Here is a 25060-nt window from a genome sequence, read left to right on the forward strand (position 1 = left end):
TTTATTTTGGCATTTTATGTCAGGAGGCAATTCAATAAAATAGCGTAAACACATCATGAAAGAATCAACAATTTTCCTGGTTTGGTGTGAATGAAGTTGGACTGTTTGGTCTTTTGGGCCCTGCTCTAGCTTGTTTACCCCCTTTCCTTGCATACCCTGGACTCCAGGACTGCTTGTTGGGCTGGTAATGGTGTGGACCGGCACCAGAACACTTGGGCTTCTGGGGCTTCGTGCTGGCAAACGGGGTCTGGATGTGCTTGTGTTGCTACCACTGCCCACCCTGAGTCTTCCTCTGTCCTGTCTCTTCAACCTGGCAAGTAAGCAGTTGGTGAAGGTCTGCCAGGCCGGATTAAAGACCTGAGAACTGGCATAGCTGTTGTGTTGCCTGGTCCATTAGGATCAGCTTTGCAACAGTTTTGGTCCATGGGGTCCTCAAACAGCTGTGAGACTGAGCAGTACAACAATGCCTTAAAATGTGCCGGGTTATTAGGTAATTAATTGGGTTGGTTGGCTCAGGAGTTAATCTGCCTCAAATGGGTGTTACTCTTAACTGTAAAGCATTGTGCAGTCAGATAAAAGTGATGTAGCAAAAGGTCATGGGCAGAGAGCAGTCGTGTGGAAGCCCAGAGTTTCTATCCCAGATTTTATACTAAATGTGGGAATGATGTTTCTACCAGCTTATAAAGTGGGGATAGTATAGTCTAGCCTATCTGTCTCACATGGATAAAAGGATTAAGAAAAATAAGTTTTAACTTAGAATTGCATATAAAAAGGAGGTTATAAAAACCATTTCTCTGTGGTGTAACATGATGTGCCATTCCCTGAGCAAGCGGGACCATATTTCTGGGGAAAGTGAAGGAAGAGTCTGCAGGAGCCACAAGGCCCACTGTCTTACCCATCTGGTTCTCAGAGCCAAGGGTTCTAGGGTTTTCACTGACCAGCTACTGTGTAATGCTTTGGGATATCATTTGTTGGGTGTATTTTTTAAGCCATTCTGGAGAATGGCTGTCTAAAACCAAAATGCCACTTGAATCACAAATTCACTTCCACAACCACCAGAATAAGATGAAGGGTGAGATAAATACATTCTCAGTATTTCTAAGAAGTTTCCAGTGGGTTAGACCCCAATGTGTCCTAAGTTGCATTTTTTAAATGAAAACAAAACTATGCATTGCAGATAGTATGAGATTTGTTTCAATTGCATTTAATGGCTGAAACAGGATTTTAAAAAATTTTAATGAGTATCATGGTACGGAAATACGAATGCAGAAAACGCCGATGGTGCTCTCAAGAGGTTTTTAAGTTCATCTCAGACGGTCAGGGCGAAAGCACAAAAGATGAGTAACTGGTCAACACCCTCTGGACCTCAGAGCTGCAAAGGATCTCGAGGCTCGAGAACCGACTGCTTGACATTTAAGAAGACTCAGTCATTGTGTGCGTGGAGCCGGCTCCCCCCGGGCCTTCCTCTCTCCAAACCTGGGGGTCGGCGGTGCCTGTGGCCCGGGTCAAGGGCGGCTGCTCGGGGCTCTCGGCCGAGCCTGCGGCCTCCCAGGGCTTGGGCCTCCGCGGGAGCTGGGACGCCGTGGGCTCGCCTTGGGTCACCGTGATATGGCGCCTTTCCAGGCCCGGGAGTTTCTGGCCCTGCTGGACCAGCTGAAGGAGTTGCGCCAGGGTCACCGAGGCTGCGGGTGGCTCTGCGGGCGTGCGAGCTCGTCCCGACAGGCTGGGACTGGCTGACGGGTCCATATTGGGGAGCACAGGGGATTGGTGTGCCGGAGGCAAACATTTCCGGGAAGTGTGGGTGCAACCACCATGTGGCAGGGGACAGGGGGGTCACAGGCCATACCAAGCTGGCCCAGACAAGGGAGCAACTGAGAACCATGGCTGGCTCTATGCGGAGACGCTTGACATACACAGAGTTAAGCCACCCAGGAACCTCCAATGTGAAAGGCTTAAGAGGAAACTGGAAGGCTTGCACAGAACTGAACGTGCATGTGGACAGGCTGATGCAAGTCAAAAGGCCAACGTTTATTCGCGTTTTTACTTTCAGGCACACACGGAAGTGCGCACGCACATGGACACCGATGTAGATACCAGGTGAGGGATAATCTCCATCTCTGCCTCCTTAGCACCAAACAGGAAATGGAGCCGTCTCCAGGGACCTGCCTCAAAAGAACGGGGAACAAGTGACACCACTGCGGAGCCAGCCCATTCACTTCACATTTCCTGCAGTCAGTGTTCATTCCGCCCTGACTGGGGTGCCCCAGCTGGCTGGGCAAAGCAAAGGGTCGCCGCTTGATTCCGGGTCTGGGCACAGGACTGGATTGCGGTTGGTCCCTGGTCGGAGCATGTGCGGGAGGCAATCAATGTTTCTCTTCCTGTTTCTCTTCCTCTCTTTTTCCCTCCCTTTCCCAAATAAAGAAAATCTTTTTTTTTTTACGTTTTTCTTTTTTTTTTTTAAAGACTCATTTCCAAAGAGACCGAGAACAGATGAAGCCAGACCAGGTGTGCTGCAGTCAGTGCCAATAATTCTCCAGTTTCTATGTTTATTGAAAGCTAGCCTGATCTAGCCTTAATAACAATCAAAGTTCAATTACTATTAATAGGACAGACTAGCACCATGTGTCACCCGATATGCACTGAGAAGGACACTACAGATGTGAGAATACTACATCTCTTCTGTTGAATTCCTGCCCAAATATTCACCCTGAATTTAACCCTGAGGAGATGAACAAACAAATGGAAGGGAGAGTCATCCTGCAGAAGGACTGGCCTGCACACTTTATAAATGTTAGTGTCATGGGAGATTATTCTGGATCATCTGGATGGGCAAATACCATTACATTGGTTCCTAGAAGATGGACAAAGGAGGGCTAGAGCCAGGCTGCTGGCTTTGAAGACAGAGGAAGGAGCCACAAACCGAGGAATACAAGAAGCCTCTAGAAGGCAAGGAAACAGAAGGGATTCAGCCCTGATAAGAACTTCATTTTAGCCCGGTGATATCCATTTCAGACTTCTGACCTCCATATTGTGAGATGACAAATGTGTGGGGTTTTTTATGTGAATATCATAAAAAGGAAAGAAAAACGAAAAGACCGAGGAACTGTCAGATTAGAGACAGGGAAAGTGCAAAGTGTGATCCTGGATTGGATCTAAGATGGGGGTGGGGTGGGAATCAGTTACAAAGGACCTTTTACCCTTGGGAAAATTGGAATGTGATTCTGTATCCTCGATGATAGTGTTGCAGTGTCCCACCTTATCTGCAGACTGTACATTCCAAGACCTCTGGTGGATTCGTGAAACCATAGGTACCTCTACTATGAATGCTACATATACTATGTTTAACCTCATACCTACATACATACCTATGATAAAGTTTAATTTATAAATTAGTCCCAGTAGGAGAGTAACAATAATAACTCAAAATAAAATAGAACAATTATAAGAATATGCTGTAATAAAAGTTACATGAATGTAGTCCCTCTTTATCTGAGAACCCATCTCATAACAGACAGCTACTGAGTGACTCCCAGGCAGGGAGCACATACAACGTGGAGACGCTGGACAAAGGGATGGTTCATGTCCTGGGTGGAAGGGCTCCAGATGGCCCAAGATTTTATCATAGCTACAGCTTGTGATTTAATACTTATGAGTTGTTTATTTACGGAAATGTCCACTTCATATTTTCAGACCATGGTTGACCTTCAGCAACTGAAACCATAGAAAATGAAGAAAGGGGAGGTCTGCCGTATATAGATGCTGAATTTATTATTTTTATTTTTCTTTCTTGATTTTAGAGAGAGAGTCAGAGAGAGGAATCAACTTTGTTGTTCTATTTATGCACTTGTTGGTTGATTCTTGTATGTGCTTTGCAGTGGGGGGGGCGGGGGGATTGAACCTGCAACCTCGGATATCGGGGACAATGCTCTAACCAAAAGAGCCACCCAGACAGGGCAATGGTAAAGGTCTTGAGCGCAGCAATTGTGCTTTAGTTATGTAGAAGGATGACTTTGTTCATAAATGATACGTGCTGGCTTATTTACGGTTGAAGTGTCATGATGAGACAGAGAGACAATGAGAGCAAATTGTGGGAAGTTGCTAAGAATTAGTGTATCTAAGTGGTTTGACATTGGTCAAAATAAAAAGCTAGGGAGGGGCAGGGCTTCAGAAGCCAGTTTGGAGGAGACTGACCACACTGAGCAAAAGCTTTGTCTGGCCTTTGTCCCTCATTCCTGGGAGGAAGACTAAATCCTTGGAATTTCCCAAGCATTAGGAGTGATATTTATGGTGGGCCCTGATATTTTAAGCTACGAAGTGATTCATGGTGGCTTCTGGCAGTTTCAGTCCTGCAGTTGGCCGTGCCAGAAAAACCAACCATGTGATCAGAGGGTTAGGGCTTTGAGCCATGTGAAGTCTGGGAGGAAGAGGGGGCCTGGAGATTGAGTTCAATCTCCAGCCACTAATTTAATCAGCCTTGCGTACGTAATGAAACCCCAATAACAACTCTGAACACCAAGCTTAGTGGAGCTCTCTAATCGGTGATCACATTGATGTGTCAGGGAGGTGACATGTCCTGATTCCATGAGGAGAGGGCACAGAAGTTGTGCGGTTGGGACCCTCCCAGACCTTGCCCTACGCACCTCTTCATTTGTCTCGTCCTGCTGACTTATGTCCTCTCTAATAAAATTAATCATAAGAATGACACTTTCCTGACTTCCGCCAAGATGGAGGCATAGGTGGAAACACTGTGCCTTCTCCCACAACCAAGTTTGAATACAACAAAGGTTTGGAGAACTAGGACACACCCGGGTTGGGCAGGACAGATCCCCGACCTAGGCGCGCAGGCAGCCCAGAACCAGTCGGGGTGCGGGGCAGACTGACAGCAGTCACACATTCGCGCACAGTGAGACGGACCATGCAGGCCCCAGGGGACGAACCCAGGGGTGGAGGGCTGACGGCAGTGGCACACTCGTGTGCAGTGGAACGAAACACGTGGGCCTGGTGACGGTGGTGGTTGCGGCGCCGGTGGGGGACGAGGCAGCAGGCGGCAGGCGGGAGGCCATTGTCCCTCTTTGACCCCGCCCCCACATACAACGTCACAACCCAGCGACTTACTTGCCCTGTTCTAGTGAACACTTTAGGGCTCCGATCCTGGTACGGAACAGGCACAAACAGCCCAAAAGATGGTGCAAGAAGAACGCAAAGTCCCAGAGCCAATAAATCTAAGCGACCAAGAAATTGCCAGCCTCTCAGAAGCACAATTCAAGACACTATTTATCAGGGTGCTCACAGAACTGGTAGATTATAGTCACAAATTAGAGGAACATATGAAGGCTAAACTAATTGAAATGAAGGGAAATGTCCAGGAAACCAATAGTGATGGAAAGGAAACGGGGACTCAAATCAATGGAATGGACCAGAAGGAAGAACAAAACATCCCACCAGAAAGGAATGAAGAAATAAGAATTCAAAAAAATGAGGAGAGGCTTAGGAACCTCCAGGACATCTTTAAATGTTCCAACATCCGGATTATAGGGGTACCAGAAGGGGGAAAGAAACAGCCACGAGTGGAAAACATATTTGAACAAATAATAAAAGAGAACTTCCCCAGTCTGGCAAAGGAAATAGACTTCCAGGAAATCCAGGAAGCTCAGAGAGTGCCAAAGAAGTTGGACCCAAGAAGGAACACACCAAGGCACATCATAATTACATTAGCCAAGACCAAAATGAAGGAGAGAATCCTAGAAGCATCAAGGGATAAGGGGACAGTCACCTACAAAGGAGTACCCATCAGACTGTCAGCGGATTTCTCAAAAGAGACCTTACAGGCAAGAAGGGGCTGGAAAGAAGTATTCCAAGTCATGAAATCCAAAGACCTACAGCCAAGATTGCTTTATCCAGCAAAACTTTCATTTAGAATGGAAGGACAGATAAAGTGCTTCTCAGATAAGGTCAAGTTCAAGGAGTTCATCATCACCAAGCCCTTATTATAAGAAATGCTAAAGGGACTTATATAAGAAAAAGAAGATGAAAAAATATTAACAGTGAAAGGACAGCAAACACACAGTTATTAACAACCACACCTAAAACAAAAGCAAACCAAGAGGACAGCTAGATCAGGAGTGGAACCATAGAAATGAAGAACACATGGAGGGTTAGAAACAGGGGGGTGGGAGGAGGAGGAGGGGGGAGAAGGCACAGAAAATGGCATAGATGGTAGGTAGAAAATAGATAGAGGGAGGGCAAGAATAGTGGGGGAAATATAGAATCTAAAGAACGTGAGACACGTGGTTATAAACTAAGAGGGGGGAGAATGGTGGGGGAGGGAGTGTGCGGGTGGAGGGGAATGAAGGGGGGGAATAGAACAACTGTAATGGTATAATCAATAAAATATATTTTAAAATAAAAAATAAAAATTCGCATGGCGCACAGGTAAAAAAAAAAAAAAAGAATGACACTTTCCTGAGTTCTGTGAGTTGTCCTAGTGAGTTATTGAACCTGAAGAAGGTTGTGGGATCCCCCCAATTTTTACCCAGCCCATCAGAATTGTCCGTGGCCTGGGGACCCCCCTGAACTTGCAGTTTGAAGTAAAAGCAGTCTTGTTGGGGACCATGCCCTGTACCTCATGGGGTCTGTGCTAGCTCCATATGGTTAGCGCCAGAATTCAAGTGCAGTACACCAGTGGGGGGTTTAAAAGGACACTGAGTGAGGAACTCATCCATCTCTCTGTGGCCTGCATCAGTTTCCTGGGCAACCGCCTGCAGTTCTTGCCCTAAGGATGCCCTCCCATTCACCAGGTTCACTTTCTTAGATGTCCTTGGGGCGGGGGTCTGGTGTTCTGTGCCACCACACCTTCTTTCTACCAGCCAAGTACAAGATGAAAACATCTCTGTGAGGTCAAAACCAATCACGGGGCCCTGGCCGGCGAGCTCAGTTGGTTTGAGCATCATCCCCACACTTCAAGGTTTGATCTCTGGTCAGGGCACCTGAGAGGATCAGGCAATGAATGCATAAATAAGTAGAACAACAAATCAATGTTTCTCTCTCCCTCTCCAATAAATGAAAGTTTTTTAAAAGGGCCCTAGCTAGTGTGGCTCAGTGGATTGAGTGCCTGCCTGAATCCAAGTGTGGCTGGTTTGATTCCCAGTCAGGGCACAGGCCTGGGTTGCAGGCCTGATCCTTCCCCAGTAGTGGGTGTGTGAGAGGCAGCCACACATTAATGTTTCTCTCCCTCTCTTCCCTTCTCTAAAAATAAATAAATAAAATCTTTTTTAAAAATAAAAAAAGAAAGACAAAAGAGAGACCACCCTTGGAGACTGAGGGTTGCCAGAGGGGGTGGGAGTTGGGGGGCTGGGTGAAAAGGTGAAGGGGTTATGAAGTACAGATTGGTGGTCACAGAGCAGTCACAGGGATGTGGAGTACAGCACAGGGAATACAGTGAATAATACTGCAGTAACTGTGTATGGGGCCAGGTGGGTACGAGAAATACCGGGGGCAACAGTTTGTAAGTATATGATTGTCTGACTACTATGCTGTACACCTGAACCTAGTACAAAAGAATATTGAATGTCAACTGTAACTGAAAATAAAATTTTTAAAAATGACCCTATGACAACAACCTTGAGTGTCCTCCCAGGCACTGTAATGACGAAATTTTCTCCGAATTAGGAACAGTGATGTGTATGTGCTTGCAAAGTTGGGAGTTGTCTTGGCATCGTTTTTTCTTCTCTCGCATTCTCCCTTTTATTCTCAGCACAATGCCATAGGGTGGGCGGGATAAGCCTAGGAATCGGGTCGTCAAAAGGGACCTCAGACCCAGCTGAGCTCGACTTTCTAATACACAGAGAAGGAAACTGAGCACACGAAAGGGGGTAACAGAGCTCCTGACTCAATCCCGTAGTTTCTCCCTGTCCCAGGCTGCCTCTCCTTCATCGTGCACAGAGGCCCCTCCCCTGTGGGCAGCCATTCTGAGATTGAGCACTGCCATAGATGTGCATACAGAAGGCAAGGAAAAAAAAAAGGAAGAAAACTGAAGAAACCCACAGACAGGGAGGTGGAAGACGTTTCCCATGCAGGCATATCCGCAGCCTCTCCACGTGTCAGGTGGGACCCCATTTTGGCAGGGGTGGAAAGGCCAGGTATCAAGTCCAATTTTGGAGACAGGATCCAAACCCTCCAAGCTCATTTATAACTCACTAGACACCTTTCATCCATGATTTTTACATATTTTAAAAAGATTTTATTTATTTATTTTTAGAGAAAGGGGAAGGAAGGGAGAAAAGAGAGGGAGAGAAAACACCCACCGCTTGCCTCTTGCAGATCCCACTAGGCGCCAGGCCCGCAACTCAGGCACTCACCCTGAGGGGAACCGAACCGGCGACCTGCAGGTTCACAGGCAGGCACTCCATCCACTGAGCCACACCAGCCAGGGGTCGTCCATGATTTTTAAAGGTCTGTCTCAGCAGCAAATGCCCTTTCCTCTCTCACTTACTGAATGAAACCCAATTAATCCTTTGAAGGCTTCCCCTCAATGGACCCACCCCTTCTATGTCACCATCAGAGTTAATTGATTCTTTTTCTGCACTCCCACAACCCCTTGCTCACCTCACCATCTGCACATTGTGTGTAGATTAGGCCAAGGGTCTTACTCATCCAGTGTCCCTGTGTGCCTAGACTAAAACCTCAGAGACCTGGTGGTACTCACAAAGTGTTAGCTACATGACTGACTGACTGAATGTATCATCACCAACTTAAAGAGGAAAGGTCGAATTCAACTCCACGTAAGCACTGATGGAGAACCCACCGTGTGCTGCCCACAGTGCCAGATGCTTGGTGCGCAGATCTCTGTCCTCGAGGGGCTCACACTCATCCCAGGGGAAATGTCACAGAGGTAAGTACTGCAGTAATTACGATGTAATCAAATGATATAGGTAAATCCTAAAGCTTATTACATAAACAATATAGTGTGGTGCCCAGTGTGGTTATGTGCTAACTGAAATCAACAGCCTACACATTATACTGGTATATATGTATGTATGTATGTATGTATGTATGTATTTATCTATACCAGAAAGTTCATTTAGAAAGTCACAAAGATAAGTCCTGGCTGGATAGCTCAGTTGGTTAGAGTATCATCCCAATGCACCAAGGTTGTGGGTTCAATCCCCAGTCAGGGCACATACAGGAATCAACCAACGAATGCACAAATAAGTGGAACAACAAATCTATGTTTTTCTCTCTCTCTTGAAAATCTATAAGTAAAAATTGTTTTTTGTTTTTATTTATTTTTTAAACATTTTATTTATTTATCTTTAGAGGGGAAGGGAAGGAGAGAGGGAGAGAAACATCAATGTATGGTGGCCTCTAGTGCGTCCCCTGCTGGGAACTGGCCTGCAACCCAGGCATGTGCCCTGACTGGGAATCGAACCATGATCCTTTGGTTTGCAGACCCACACTCAATCCACTGAGTTACACCAGCCAGGGCTAAAAACTGTTTTTGTTTTGTTTTTGTTTTGTTTTTGTTTTTTAATTCTTTGTGCTCAATCCACTGAGCTACACCAGCCAGGGCTAAAAACTATTTTTTAAAGAAGAGAGTAACAGAGGTAGAAGAAGTGGGCTGTGGAAGAAATTAGCTCAGGAGACAAGTTACAGAGGCAAAAGGAGGGCCCTTGGAGCTTAGGAGAGAGAGACAAGGAACATGCACCTGGGGGAAAGGTGTGGGCGTGCTCCACAGAGAGAGCCTCTTTATTGTTATCACTGTGCAGCCCCCTTCCATGCTCACGGCCACACGTAAGGAGGCTGGGAAATAGCTCGAGGCTGCAATTTACTCTGGCATGAGTACACTATGAGAGGCCCACGGAGAAGGGCCCACCACGAATCCATTACCATTCTCTATACTGGTTTTAAAATGTATTCGATCTCAGCACACGGGTGTGAGCTGCCCTTATGGTCTGTCTACTTGTCAGCCCGCAGGGCTGGCCCGAGCCTGACCCTGGAGCCCAGGTCCTAATCCCACTTCTAGCTCTTAAGAGCTGCAGGACTGTGGAGTGAGTTAGTTCACGTACCTGCACTTGACTTCCTATCTGTAAACCGAGAGTGGTGACAGTGCCCACCCCATAGGGCTGTCCCACAGATTACATGGGAAAATGAGAGACGTCCATGCGGCAGTCATCAGCATTCTCATCCGATGACTGAGGGTGGAGGCTGGTTCTCTTCTGTTGGCCCCTCCTGGTCCTCTCTCTGCCCTTGTTCACCAGCCTCCTGGACAGTGGCATCTACAGACCCCTTCTATAGGCTCCCTCACCTCTGACTTTTGGCTTTGGACAATGCAGGGCCAGCAGGAAAAAGGAGGTAAAGGAGGTCAGGGCATTTACTCCCCAGTCCTCCTCTCTACAGAACCTCTGCTGGCTTCAGGATCCCCCACAAAGCTCCTTGCCATGGTCCCCTCCCCTCACTCCGCCAGGCCTGTTACTAGTCCCAGGTACTACACTGTCCCTCGGGATTTCCCTTCATGCTGCCACACCTCTGGAAATCGTCCTTTTATGAAAATCTGCTCCAATCACCCAATAAGCCTGCCCATACTCACCAATACAGGAACGGGTTCCAGAAACAGCCTCAAACAGGATACTGGGATCGGATGGATCATAACTTCAAGGAGTACAGGGGAAGCCTGCTTGCAGAGGGGAAACACACCCAAGTATCGCACTGCTTGCAGAGGCCTCACCATGGCTCGAGTTTTCATTGAGGGTGGGTGGGCCAAGTACAGGGTACTGCATTGTTGGGGTGGGGCGATGGGAGATGAAATGGCTGTGGCTCTTCTTCACTGAGGCGTGGAATCATCTGGCTTTTGAGGGCCACAGGGGACACATGCAGGGGAAAGGAGAAGAGGAAGTTATCGATATCTGACGGAAAATGTGAGTGAGCAATCAGGGCAGCTTGATGGCACCTTGAAAAAGTCCCTCATCTCCTATAGGCAGAGAGGGCTCACATGGCTGAGGTCTGGCCCAGGAAGTCATCGTAAGGGATGCCAAGCTGCAGTGCTAATTAAACGCTCGACCCTCTAGGTCTCTTATGCTAAGGTAAGGGCATTGGTGCGGAATGGGTGGGATGGGACATTTGGGCAGACATGGATGAAGCTGAGGACTTTGAATCTCCAAATTCTCTTGAAATGGTCTTGTCTGTGGAGACATGTCCTCTGTACTTCTCCTCTCTCCCAGGGTATCAGCCTCAGAACCTTTCCAACCTTGACCCCAGACCCTTTATGAGTTAGAGCCCAGCACAGCCTGGGTGGGGAAGCACAGAGCCCACGCTAAGAGGAGAATGCCCAGACAGAAAGAGTTACAGGCCTTGCCAAACTGCCTTGGCAGGAGCCATGGGAACATGTGTGGGAAATAGACCCAGGAGAGTGGAATGTAGGGCTCAGCTTGGCCAAACTCATGGTTGTGGATGCTCCTCCAGGATTTGGAATTTAATGCATTGGCTCCAGCACCTGGGAGAGGCATTAATAGTCTGCTGGGTGGGTTAATTAAGCCTGAACTGAATGGTGGCCTATAGGTAATAAACTTGAAATGCCAGAATTTCCCTGGCATGCTATAGAGGAAGGAATCTGAAATCTCAAAGCGATAGGAATGCTGGATTGGATTCACACCTTGTAACTGGCTTAGCCGCCTCTAGCCACACAGTTTAAGGGGGTCAGGAAAACACTCTCTTTGACAAAACATTAAGAAATGCATTGGTGAGGGACCCCAGCATTCTTGACTTGCTCTGATGGCTGCCCTCCCTAGGCTGGAAATGCTGCTGGGGCGCTGGAAGGGGCACTGGCACTGGATTGCCCAAGCTCAGGGAGAGTAGGGGCATCCTGCTGATGTAAAAGGCAGGTAGTGATCTTCACCAGCCAAAGGCAAGGAAATGGCGATGACCCACAATAAACCATGGTCATTGAAAGAACAGTCATCGGGTAGACAAGGCGACAGTTCTGTTGACCACGATGAGCCTCTTTCCTCAGATGCTCTAGGGCTTGCTTTGTCAATCTATGATGGCGGGATGGAAGCCATGCTTTGTCTCAGTAATACAGTCCCCCTCCCCTCTCCAAGGCTAATCTGGCTGTGGCAGTTCTGGCTGTCCTTCCTACTTACAGCCCAATGCTGACTCCTCAACTGGGCATCATTCACACCTGGCTGTAGATGGATTTGACTGGGGCTATGCTTGAGCCTCACAAGAACAGACCCATTCCAGGCATGAAGTCACCTCTGCCTGCTCTCCTTCCGTCAGCACCACCATTTGTGGATTACAAAATACCTTATCCATCACCACGGCATGACAGCTCCTCCAACCAGGGCTTATGTTTTACACCCAAGGAAATGAACGAATGAGCTCATGCCCAGAGAATTTACTGGTCTTACCGTGTGCCCCATGACCCGAAGCAGCTGACTTGATAGAGTAGTGGATTAGCCAGCCGAAGGCTCAGGGAGAGCCAAGTTGAGAAACTGCATCCTGCAAGGTGAAGGTGCCATCCTACAGGATTCAAGGTATTCTTTCAACCAAAACCAGAATCAATATCATATACAGCCAAAAGGTTAGTATAGCAGCATCCTCACTATTATTTCAAAAATCTTCTTTTTAAAGACATAGACACATCGATTTGTCATTCCACTTATTTATGCAGTCATTTGTTGCTTCTTGTGTGAGCCCTGGGTGGGGATTAAACGTGCAATGCTCTAACCAACTGAGCTACCCAGCCAGGACCCCAAAGCCTGTAATTTTTGCTACCCATTCCATAACCTTGGACTTAGTGAGTCTGGGAGAAACATTTCCTCCATGGAACAATCATACTACTGATGGCTTGGAAGCTGAGACAGCCCCTGACCGTTCTTGTTTCTCATACTACCAAACCAGCAGGCAGAGAGAGGGGTCTGATTTGATTCTTCCCAAATACCAGAGAAAGTAGGTTGCTGTGGTGAAATAGAGGTCGGCACTAGGTCTGGAACCCAGGGCATTCACAGAAGGGCCTCTTAATAATCCTCTGCCCAATAGTCCTGGTTAACAGAAAACCTCAGCAACCCAACAAAGCCAAGACCCCCAAGAGCTCAGACCCTGTCAGAGTAAAGGTCTGAGTCACCCTCCAGGTAAAGAACCCCGTCCAGCCAAAGTGTAGGCACAGAATCATCAGACAGCATCCTTGGGGGTGAAAGCAGGTGGCCAGGGTTATAAATTCAGACCTCATGACCCCAACTGAACCCTGCTAACTTCCGTGAAGATCTCTGGTGGTAGCTAACATTTTATAGGTTTCGATAGTAGTATTGCCAGATTGACAGTCCCTCCCAGTGACATATCAATAGTAGCTGATGGGACATGGCGAGTCTTCTGTGCTGGGGACAGGGATTTTTTAAAATCTGAACCACTGATCAGAGGAACTCCCCTGACCCTCCAGATACACTACTCCCACCCCCACCCCCCACCCCGCGCCGGGGTGAGCTGGGGTGAGCCGAGCTGCATCAAAGGACACACCCTCCCCTTGGAGTCAATTCAGCCAGTGGGGACTCCAGTCATGTAACCTAGTTTTTCTGAGCTTCTGTCTCATTGACTGCAAACCAGGGATGAAAATACCCTGAGGAGGGGGTGGCTGTGAGGATTAAGTGAAATGTCTGTGAACACAGCCTCCCTCTTAGCAGCCAGTGGACACGTGGCAAGTTCAGCCCCAAGGGAGGGCCTCCGAGAGGGGATCCAGCCCCAGGATCTGACGCCAGCTGTCTGCATATCCACCCCCTGCCCTAAGGAAGGGCATCTTTAGGACCAGCTGGAGATCCTGGAAGGAGGGAACCTGCGTGAGAACAAAGAACGCTTCCAGCCAGACCTCCGGCCAGGGAGCTGGAGTGGGCCCATGCAAGGGCAGCTTTAGCGGCGAAAGGGGGCCCAAGTGATCAGTGGGGTCTCCACCTTCTGCTCCTTGGGAAGATCTTGAAACCAAAAGAGGCCAACAGGCTCTTTCCCATCTGTAGTGTGGTAAGGGAGCCGGGCCAAGACCTCCCCAGGCTGCAGGGCGGGAGAGTCGTTAGGGACACCTGCCTCCCTCCCTCTCGCCCCCTCCCAGCAGGAACCCACACCTGGCCAGGCAGCGCCTGGGAACACGTGGCGCCTGAGGCTTCCAGGCCGCCCTGCGGGGAAGGGGCGGGAGGGAGGCCCTGGCTGGAGGGCTTCCCTCAGGATATCCGAGATTGTCAGCGACGTGATTATTAACACTGAATCATGGGAGATTATTAAAAGAATCAAAAGAAAATTGAGTGAGGCTAGCATCAGAATAAAGAAATTGGAGCCAAAAAGATGTGAACCTGCCAATGTAAAAGACATTAACATGTAGTAACGTTTCCCAAATAATGGGGACAGGACGGATTTTTCAATTAATAATCCTGGGATAATTGGCTAGCTCTTTGGGAAAAAAATTCAGATGCACATTTTTCCTACACCAAAATTAATTCCTGATGGCATTAAATCGGGGACAGAGCCAGCAGGGATTAAACTACAAGCACCATGGACACTAGAAGCGAGTCTACAATGGTTCTGTCAAGGGGGGATGTTTGCTAGGCTTCGAAGCCATGAGAGAAATCCCGATAAATCCCAGTCGGGGAAGATGGCTATGTTGGTTCACACAAAACAAAAAACTGCAGGTTTAGAAAAGAAGAGTGAAATTAAGAGTAGCCAGTGAATTGGGAAGGGCTCCATCCAGCCAAGTGCAGTGTACAAGGGGCTGGTATCCTTGGAAGTGGGTCCCAGAAGCTCTCACCAAGATGCGGGGAATGCGGGAGGTCAACTCAGACTGCACAGGGAAGGAAACGACCAAGTGGGAGAATGAGGTTGTGGTCAGAGAGGTGACATACCATTTTTAACTGAATTAGGATCTTTTTCCCCCAAGAAATGCCAAATGCTGATGGGGATGAAGTGGGCCTTTGGTACATTATAGTAGAGTATAAATTAGTAGAGCAGATGTGTGTCAGGGAGCCTTAAATACAGAGGCCTTAGATGCTCAACATCACTAATCATTAGGGGAATGCAAACTGACATTCGCCCTGGTTGGTTCATTCAGTTGGTTAAAACGTTGTCTGGATACTCCAGGATTGTGGGCTCACTTTCCCATCAGCGCACATACAAGAATCAACCTATGAATACATAAGTGGAACAACAAATCAGTGCCCGTCTCCCCCTGCTAAAATCAGTAATTAAAAAACATTTAAAAAACATAGTGAGGTATCAGTTCACGCCCACTAGGATGGCTGCTATCAAATTAAAATTAAAAATAGCCCTGGCTGGTGTAGCTCAGTGGATTGAGCATGGGCCTTCGAACCAAACGGTCGCTGGTTTGATTCCCAGTCAGGGCACATGCCTGGGTTGCGGGCCAGGTCCCTCGTGGTTGGTGTGCGAGAGGCAACCACACATTGATGTTTCCTTCCCTCTCTTTCTCCTTCCCTTCCCCTGTCTCTAAAAATAAAGAAACAAACTCTTTAGAAGAAATAAAATTAAAAACGCGTGATCCAGCAATTCCACTTCTGGGTGTGTACACAAGGGAGTGGAAGGCGGGCGTGATGAGGTATCAGTGGCCCAGGTTCACAGTGGTATCACAACAGCTAAAATGGGAAGCAACCACTGAGGAATGTGCGTTGAGAAATGAGTGCACAAGAAGCAAAAAGTAGCATATAGAGACAAGGGAATATAATTCAGCGTTAAAAAGAAAGGAAATCCTGACATAGGCCACAACACAGATGATGAACCTTGGTGACATCATGCTAAATGAAATAAGCCAGGCACAAAAAGACAAATTCTTTATGATGTCTCTTTGATGAGGCAGTCGAATTTACAGAGACAGAAAGTGGACTGCCAGGCGGCAGGGGCGGGGAGAGGAAACGGAGGCCCGGGCTGCTCAGCGGGCCTGAGCTACGATGTGGCGGAGAGACGGACTCCGGACTCCGGCAGGGCTCGGGGTTGGGGCGCTGCGCGCGCGCGTGCGCGCGGCAAAGGTGATCAACGCCCCAGCCCAGCGCTGTGCGCTTCAGAGTGGACAAGAGGGAGGATTTTATGTTATGTGTGGTTGTCTACAGCTTCAAATTTTTAAGTTAATCCCAAAACTCAGTGGCCTTTAAGCCAATACTTCTAAGGAAAATTCTTTATGAACAAAGATATATATCCATTGCCCCAAACTGGAAAACCCAAATGTTTAATAATAAAGGAATAAAGGCTATAGTACATATGTAGTTTGCTTTTTAATAATGTTTAATTTTATGGTTTTAAAATAATACAGATTCACTGTAGAAAATTTGGGAAATAAACAATTCTGAAGATGAAAATGAAAAACCATCCAAAATCCTAGCATAGCAGATGACGTTTTTTAATGGCTGGTCTGCTTCCTTCGAGGGACAGTTATGTATTTCTTACACCGAATTGGGAATATAGAGTCTACTTAGACTTGTATCCTGCTCGTTTAAACTTTCCGTGTATGCGATTATGTACTCACACATGTAAAGAGAGAACGTTTGTGACTTCTTACTATGCACTGTAGGTGTTCAACATCGATATGACTTACGGCAAAATGATGCATTAGGAGACCAATGTCACCACAGGCTAATCGACTTAGTAAACAAGACTTGGGTTCCTGAGGCATACTTCTGGTCACAAAAGCATCACAAAAATTCTAAGACCCAAGGCACTTCTAATATTAAATGTTAAAATACATATGAAGTACACATGCATTTTTAAAAGATTAGTGAAAAATGAGATAATTACTTTCCAACCTGTTTATTCCAGTTCAGGGTCACAGGTGGCCAGAGACCACCCCAGCAGCCCAGGGCACCAGGAGGAGGGACACCCCGGACGGGCCACCCTTCCATTGCAGGGCGAATCACATGCGCTCACACTCGCTCAGACTGAGACAACGTAGACCCCCAATTCACCCCATCTTTGGGGTGTGGGAAGAAACCTGAGTTCCTGGAGAAAACCCAGGCAAACTATACAGACAGTGGCCCCAGCAGAAAACAATTTTATTTTCTCATTGATGTTATAAAGAAACAACATTGAACAGAACTGTATTATTCAAGAACGTGTCATATAAAGAATCATGCTAAATCCTCTCCGTGGTTTATCTTGTTTAAAGGTCACAGGACCCTCTGAGGTATTACCATCCCCATCACAAATGAGGAAATTGAGAATTAGGGAAGTAAGTAATTTGGTGAAAGTCACATGACTCCTGAGGGACCTAGTCAGTGTTGAGAGCCAGGCATTCTGCCTTTGCAACACACTGAACCAAACTCCATTCTATATCTCCTGTCATTAAACACTCTTTGGGGGGAGGGGAGGGGAGGTAGAGGATGTTACAGGGGGATAGACGGTGGTGGAAGGAGACTTAGGGTGGTGAACACAACACAGTGTATACAGATGATGTGTTTTAGAACTGGGCACGTAAAACCTATATAACCAATGCACCACAATAAATTCAATAAAAAAGTGGAAAAACAAACAAACAAAACAACCTTCTTTGAAAACCTGATTTGAAGCAGCTGCCTGATATTCACTAATATAAATACACTGAACATGAATTCATGTAACCCTTCCCCTAGCACTGAACAGTTAGGTTGTTTCCTATTGCTTTTTCAATGTAACACTTCAAAGATTTATGCACAAAAGTATGCATAAATCTTTGTCTTGTAATGACTGAATCTCTTATTATTCCATTAGGGTATATACCTAGATGGGAAGTTTGGGGTGGTTTTTTATTTAGTATTTTTAAGGTTTTATTTCTTTATTTTAGAGAGATGGGGAAGGGAGGGAGAAAGAGAGGGAGAGAAACATCAATGTAAGGTTCCCTCCAGCACACCACATACTGGGGACATGGCCTGCAACCCAGGCATGTGCCCTGATTGGGAATCAAACCGGCGATGCTTTGGTTCACAAGCCTGCGCTCAATCCACTGAGCTACACCAGCTGGGGCTAAATGAGAAGTTTTAGGGTCAAAATGACACCTAGCTAAAATTTGTGGAGCCACTGAAAATGGCATTTAAAAAGTTTATTTTTTTAAGGGGAGGTTTTATGTGCAGGGAATATATGGGAACTCTTTGAACCTCCTGCTCAGTTTTGCTGTGAACTTGAAACTACTCTAAGAAAAATAAATTCTGTTTCAAAGGGGCAGTGTGATAACATGGAGATAAGTTCACTGGGCTGTTTGGCTATAGGAAGGCCAGCCATCACGAAACATCCAAGCCCTGGCTCTCCACCTGCCAGCCATATGGACTTGGGCAGGCCACGCCATCTCTCCGAGCCTCAGTTGCCTCACCTGTGAAACAGAACTCACAGCCTTTGAGCAGATGGAATGAATTGCTGTGTTACAAGTCCTTGCCATACTACCTCGCACTTCGTATCCTATAGATGGCAGGGCTGGTGACTGGGAAAAGGCTCTTCAGAAGGGAGGGAGCATGGGCACGCAGCTCCTGCTGTGGAGGGGCGCCCTGAGTTTCCTGGCCCATGAGAGAGAATCGGGTTTGGGGGCCAGGGTGGAGTGGGAGGGGCCCCTCTCGAGGGAAACGGTTCCGCGGTGGAGCAGCTGAGGTGCAGCTGGGCCTGTGGCCTGGGAGGCGGTCTTGTGGGTGCCTCCTCCCCAGCCCACACCTCAGGTCTGCAGCTGTGTCTGGCCTCCTCTCAGGTGGGCCATGGCCAGGACTTGGCTGCTGCTTCTCCTGGCCCTCGGGTGTCCAGCCCTGCCCACAGGTGAGTCCCCTCCCTGCATCCCTTTCTGTGCCCCATTCTTCTGCCCCAAGCCCCACTCCCTCTGGGCCTCCGGGTGTGGGTGAGATTCAGGGAGACAGAACAGCGGCATTTGGGGCCGCCTGGAGAGGGACTCACCAGAAGGCCATCTTCCCCTTCTCCATTGTACTCTGCTTCCCAGCTGCCTTGCTCTGGCGCCCCAAGTCCTGCTCCCTTGGAGCCCACAGTATTTGCAGTTGCCTGTTGGAGGTACAGAGAAACAAGAGCAAGCTGGATGGGTGTCCATGGGCATCAAGGTGGGGTAGCCGGGGCTGTAGTACGTGATATGGGGTGATGGGATGTGGGCAACCTTGTAAGGTCCCCTCCTGTGCTTCCAGTCCAGGTCTCCTGCCCTCAGCATGCCCTATTTCTACAGGGCTCAGGGTGTTCCAGATCCACTCCCAGGTCCTCCTTATGGACGGGCTCTCAAGAGAAGTCCCAAGGCCTCCTTACTTCCAAGGTGTACTTACCCCCCGTCCTCCAAAGATCAATACTAGAGCCAAAGGACTCAAATTTTGAGAATTCCAGCTTAATCTAGAAGCATAGGAATATTTGCACATGTGTAGTGAGGGAAAGTCCTTGACCTTTGAATTAGGATGTCTCCTTGAGCTAAAGCTGGCCCCCAATGTGCCACCAGCTCTTCTTAAGGAGGGAGCCACACTGATGTGGAGCAGGACATGCCCAATGCAGGAGGCCTGAGCTGGGGTGAGGAGGCAGCCAGGGTGAGGAGGAGCAATCCTGGGAGGCTTTGTGGAGGAGGTGGATGCTTCACTTCACTTGGGGAGTGTCTCTGTCCGTGTAACTGGAAGGTTCCGGTTGTGATTCCTGGAGCTCACACCCAGCCTTGTCTATGCCCTTTGTTTGTCATACCTTCCTAATATTGGTGTCGGTCGACACAACTACTCGTCTCCATAGTGTTTCACGTTCATGAACTTTATTCTTTTTTTTTTCCTTTTTAAAGATTTTTAAAAACATTTTATTTATTTATCTTTAGAGGGGAAGGGAAGGAGAGAGGAAGGAAACATCAATGCATCCCCTGCAGGGAACTGGCCCCTACTGGAAACTGGCCTGCAACCCAGGCATGTGCCCTGACTGGGAATCGAACCATGATCATGTGGTTCGCAGGCCCACACTCAATCCATTGAGCTACACCAGCCAGGGCATGAACTTTATTCTTCACAGCACTTTTGTGGGGCTGGTGTTATCAACCCCATATTATTGATGGGATCTTTGAGACTCAGTATATTAAGTGAATGAGACAAACCAACTCTGTCCGAGGTCACATCCCAGGCTTGGTCCACTGTGTTACTAGCAAAATGTTAGCCATCCTTCCACGTAGAGTGATATGCGGGACTGGAGCCACAGAGATCATTCAGATCTTGAGTGGGCTACTCACCGTCTGTGTGCTACTAGGTCAGTTACTTGACCTCCCAGAAATCCCACATGAGCACCCCCCACATCCCCACAAGGTACCCTGGCACCCTGCCCTGCACCCTGGGCATCTCTCTGCCCCGGGTGCACTTAATCAGTTTTAATTTGTTTGGAGGCTTTCACCTTTGAGATTTCATTTACATGAACACATATCCAACTATTTAAAAATAACATCATTCTATATGTTAAATGAGTCCTCTTTGCTGAAAAGAATAAGTTTGTGGAAAGTTAGGGCTCTTCGGGAAAATACAGGACAGGTGTTTGCAGGGTCTATAGGGCTTGTTTTTTTGTTTTTAATAATTAGGACATGTTTGTTTGTTTATCTATCTTTAGAAGAGAAGGGAAGGAGAGAGGGAGAGAAATATCAATGTATGGTTGCTTCTCCTGAGTCCCCTGCAGGGAACCAGCCTGCAACCCAGGCATGTGCCCTGACTGGGGAGTGGACCCCAATCTTTTGGTTCACAGGCCCATACTCAATCCACTGAGCTACACCAGCCAGGGCTTGTTTTTGTTTTTTTAATTATGCAATAATACAGACCCACACTTTAAATAGGTGGCTTGTACGGTGCATGAATTATATCTAAGCACAGCTGGTGAACACCACACAACACAACGCAACACAGCACAGCACTACAGCCCTGGCCAGTGTGGCTCAGCTGAGGGGAGTGTCATCCTGTACACCAGAAGGTGGCAGGGGGCAGTTCCTGGTCAGAGCACACACCTAGGTTGCAGGTTCGATCCCTGTTCGGGGTGCATATGGGAGGCAAGCAATCTATGTTTGTCTCTCTCCCGCTTCTTCTCTCTCTGAAATCAATAAACATATTAAAAAACATACACACTACAGACTTACACAAAAGAATTTAGAATAATGCAATAAACCCCTTTGTATACTCCACCCAGATTAACAAATGGTTAAAATCTTGCCATATTTGAATCAAACTTATATATTAATTTTTATTTTTTTATTTTTTATTTTTGAAAGTACATTTATTAAAGTGGGGACAATGAATAGGAAGCGCTCAGCACAGAAGAAGCGCCAGGAGAGCCCGGGCGGAGCTGCTTTGGGTCCCTGGGGAGTCGGGGAAAGGGGCCTTGGAGACAGGCTCAGGGGGTCAGCCCAGGGTGAGCTGCTGCTGCCCACTGCTCCCAAGGTTGCAAGTCTGGGGTGGACCCTTAGAGTTTAGAAGGTGCATGCCTGTGGGGAAAAGTGAATCAGGTTTTTGTATGTTTGTTTAAAGATTTTATTGATTTATTTTTTAGAGAGAGGGGAAGGGGCGGAGAGAAATGGGTGTGCCAGAGAAACATGGCTGGGCTGCCTCCTGCATGTCCCCAGCAGGGGACCTGGCCCACAACTAAGCGTGTGCCCTGATAGGGAATCAAACTGGCAACTTTCCAGTTTGCAGGATGGTGCCAATCCGCTGAGCCACGCTGGTCAGAGCTGTTTTTTGGTTTTTGTTTTTAAAGAAACAAAAAAGTTACAGACACTTTTGAAGCCCCTTTGATCTTATTCCAGATCTCGTTTCCTTGCCTTCCTCCCCAGAGGCCACCTCTCTCCTGAGGCTGGTGCAACAAGGTATTGTGCGTTTGTTTATGCATCTGCTGTCTCTCCATGAGACTGGCTTCCGTGAAAGCAGGGACAATATATTAATTCATGTTGTATCCCCAGTGCCTTGCACAGACAGATTCAAATATGACAGAGAAGTGATGAAAAGATGGAATGGATGGATGAACAGATGGACGGATGGATGGATGGACAGAGAGATGGAAAGTAGAGAGAATAGATGTGGGAAACATGGATGAGGGAAGAAAGGATGGATAAGCAGATGGGTGAATAAAAGGATGCGGGGAAGAAAGGGTGTTTAGATGGGAAATGCAAGGACAGAGAGATGGTTGAGAAGATGGCCAGATAGATGGGCGGTGAAAGGACAGGTAGAAGCATAGAGACCTACAGTGAGATGCTGGCCTGGGCCGGGGGTGGAGGGGGAGGCACGGACAGATGCAGTCCCCCACAGGCACGTGCTTTCTTACAGGTGTGGGCGGCACACCCTTCCCCTCTCTGCCTCCCCCAATCATGCTGCTGGTGGATGGGAAGCAGCAGATGCTGGTGGTCTGCCTGGTCCTTGATGTTGCACCCCCTGGCCTTGAGAGCCCCATCTGGTTCTCAGCTGGCAACGGCAGTGCCCTGGATGCTTTCACCTACGGCCCTTCCCCAGCCGCGGACGGTACCTGGACTAGCCTGGCCCAGCTATCCCTGCCTTCTGAGGAGCTGACATCCTGGGAAACCTTGGCCTGCCACACCGGGGCTGGGGCTGGGGACCACAGCCAGAGCACGCAGCCCCTACTGCTGACAGGTGGGGATGGAGCCTGGGGCCCTGTGGGTGCTCCCTACCCCTTTCACACACCCGGGGACCAGGATGTGGTGGGAGGGAAGGCAGGGCCACACCATGGGGGCATGAAGGGTGTCCAAGTGCCAACCATCTAGATGAAGAGATGCCTGGGTCCAGAGCAGGGTCAACTCAGGGCCCTGAGTCCTGGGATTTGCAAATGTGATATCTCATTCAACTCCAGGCTCTGGTGCATGACTTCCAAGAGGTGATAATGCCTCCTTTCTCCTGGGATTGAGGTATACATTAATAGGGTTTATATGTGTATATACAAACCCTACTACCTAGGGCTAACCTCTCTCTATATATATATCTTTAGGATTAGTATCTATGTACTAATAGATACACGTATATAGGGTGTCAGACACCCTATATACGACACCCTACGTATTAGAACCAAACCATAATTAAATAATAAAATGCTACCACTCACTTAGTCAGCGTTACTCTGTGCCAGGCACTATTGTAAACACTTTACACTTATGAAGTAGGTCGTACAATTTTTCTCATTGTACAGGCACGGGGAAGTTAAGTAATATGTCAAGCCCAGCTATTATTATTACTTTATTAATAACCAGATGACTGACTTCCTCTTTTTTGGATTATGTTAGTTTCATGACCTTCCAAATGGCAATGTTTGTTGAATAAATGTCCTGCCTTCCAAAGAAGGCTGCTGAGAAGATCGATTCCGTATGTGAAAGCGCTGGGGCACCTCAGCGTTGGTCGGGGTCGGGAACAGAACTGGGGACAGAGGGGAGTGAGGGAGACCTGGGCCCCTCCAGGACTTGCAGCGAAGGAGCTCAGGGTTCCCACTGCTGGCTGATTTGTCCATTTACCCAACGTGCCAAGAACACTGCACTGCTCCAGGGCTGGGGCATAGCCCTGTGCTGGAGAGCATAGCCCTGGCCTGGAGAGCACAGCCCACCCCAAATCTCACTCCCTTCTCCTTGGCTGGCAGGAGAGATTCCCTCAGCTAGGACCTGCCTCTGGGAACCTCTTGGGGGTGAGTACTGGGGACCAGGACCTTGGGCTCTGTTGGGTTCTGGCCTGATGGGTGCTACTGGGGTTGGGAGGTGTTCCCTTCGAGGCTGCCTTGTTGGGTTGATGCACTGGACAGCCTGGGCCTCTGTCCACCAGTGCGTAAGATTCGCTGACCCCAGCCCAATTCCTGGACACCAAATGAGAAGCATAGGTGAGAGCTGACAGAAGGGTTTTTGAAGGTCTCCTTGGACAGCCTAGATGAACAGTCTCAGCGTCAGAGCCTTGGGAGACTCTTGGGAGAGTGTCTGGGTGGTGTAAAGTCCCACCTCCCGCAGGACAGCGTCACCAGTCGGGGTCTCTTCCTGACCGAATAAGACTTTTGAGCGGGTTCCTCTTTGCGCCAAATGCTGATTCCTGCCTGGCCTACATCCCCCTGGTTTTGGAGGAATAAAATAAAATTTAAAAAAGACTAGGCACATATTTGTTATTATTACCAGTAAGAGTTGAGGTTAGATACCAGGAAGGACTTCCCCTGAATTTGGGGGACCTCACAGAGGAGGAACGGTAAGAGCAGAAGACAACGTTCACCCCTCTTCTCAGGTGAACGTTGCGGGCGGCAGGTGCGTGAGGATCCCGCAGGCTCTCAGCTTCTCCTTCTCCCTCCCGCAGGGACGCCGGGTGAGGCGCTGCAGCTTGGGGCTTTGCGGCTCGGGGCTTTGCGGCTGCTGCTGTTTAAACTGCTGCTGTTTGACCTGCTCCTGACCTGCAGCCGCCTCCGCTCCTGGACCGCCACGCGGGGGCACCTGTCTGGGGCAACTCGCCCACTGGACCCCAGCTTCTCCGCCCCGGCCCTGAGCCCGCAGCCTCGGCGCCTAGCAGAGCCCTGCGCTGGCACCGACTTCAGTCGCCGCAGTGAGAGGGGCATCGCAGGCCAAGGGCAGCCCCGGGCTGGCCGCGGGGTTCACACCCGCCCTCCGTGTCCGGGTCCGCATCCCAGCAGGAGACCAATCTGGGATGAGGGGGCGCTCTCCACCCACCCAGCCTGGGCTTGGTGCTCAAGACCCGCGCCCAGGTTCCCTGCCTCCTGCCTTGGCAGATTTGTGTGCAACCTGCCTCCCGCAGCCCCGAGTTTCCTGGGGGCGAGGCCGTCGCCACCTTCCCACGGAGACCCTTCTGAGAGAAAGGGCTGCGTGTCTCTCATCAGACTGGGAGCCCCTGGAGGGTTGTGACTGACCCAGGCACTGGGACCTGTGAGGTGCAGGTAACTGAGGACTATTAAAGGAGAATTTAAGTGGCACAAGCGAATGAAAAATGTGTATTTTAATTCATGTCTCCTCTGGGAGGAGGGAATTTAGCAGATTTAGAAGGGGCAGAAATCTGGGAAGGCTGACCTGAGGAAGAAGGTTTACTGAGGGCAAGACCCTGGGAATTGCAGAGTGGGGCTAAAGGTTGGGGAGGACTCTGTCACCCCCTGCCTCCTTGCA

At 48.6% G+C, this 25060-nt stretch overlaps 1 protein-coding gene, 1 long non-coding RNA gene and 1 other non-coding gene across 3 annotated transcripts; 1 reads left to right on the forward strand and 2 right to left on the reverse strand.

The window, feature by feature from the left end:
* Positions 1-1747: 1747 nt before the first annotated feature.
* LOC118991619 (uncharacterized) lies at positions 1748-21933 on the reverse strand. The gene is made up of 3 exons (XR_005067456.1): positions 21907-21933; positions 18367-18371; positions 1748-2873 (listed from the first exon to the last, which is right to left on the reverse strand). It is a non-coding gene; the product is annotated as an uncharacterized LOC118991619 (long non-coding RNA).
* On the reverse strand, positions 9755-9890 carry LOC118994543 (small nucleolar RNA SNORA42/SNORA80 family). The gene has a single exon (XR_005068074.1). It is a non-coding gene; the product is annotated as a small nucleolar RNA SNORA42/SNORA80 family (small nucleolar RNA).
* On the forward strand, positions 18447-24878 carry PTCRA (pre T cell antigen receptor alpha). Its single transcript, XM_037052904.1, has 5 exons — positions 18447-18744; positions 21725-21784; positions 22242-22562; positions 23554-23598; positions 24246-24878. Exons 1-5 carry the CDS (start codon positions 18687-18689, stop codon positions 24803-24805), a joined length of 1044 nt encoding a protein of 347 aa, XP_036908799.1. The 5' UTR covers positions 18447-18686; the 3' UTR covers positions 24806-24878.
* Positions 24879-25060: the final 182 nt, after the last annotated feature.

Source organism: Sturnira hondurensis, unplaced genomic scaffold, assembly GCF_014824575.4.
Source record: "Sturnira hondurensis isolate 20B ecotype Veracruz unplaced genomic scaffold, ASM1482457v3 Scaffold0000880, whole genome shotgun sequence".
Lineage (NCBI taxonomy): Eukaryota > Metazoa > Chordata > Mammalia > Chiroptera > Phyllostomidae > Sturnira > Sturnira hondurensis.

Excerpts from the sequence above, each read along its gene's own strand:
- PTCRA (XM_037052904.1), top strand. The coding sequence starts at position 18,687 with ATGGCCAGGACTTGGCTGCTGCTTCTCCTGGCCCTCGGGTGTCCAGCC. Across the intron at positions 21,785-22,241 it reads CCTGAGGCTGGTGCAACAAG|GTGTGGGCGGCACACCCTTC; the intron begins GTATTGTGCGTT and ends GCTTTCTTACAG. Across the intron at positions 22,563-23,553 it reads GCAGCCCCTACTGCTGACAG|GAGAGATTCCCTCAGCTAGG; the intron begins GTGGGGATGGAG and ends CTTGGCTGGCAG.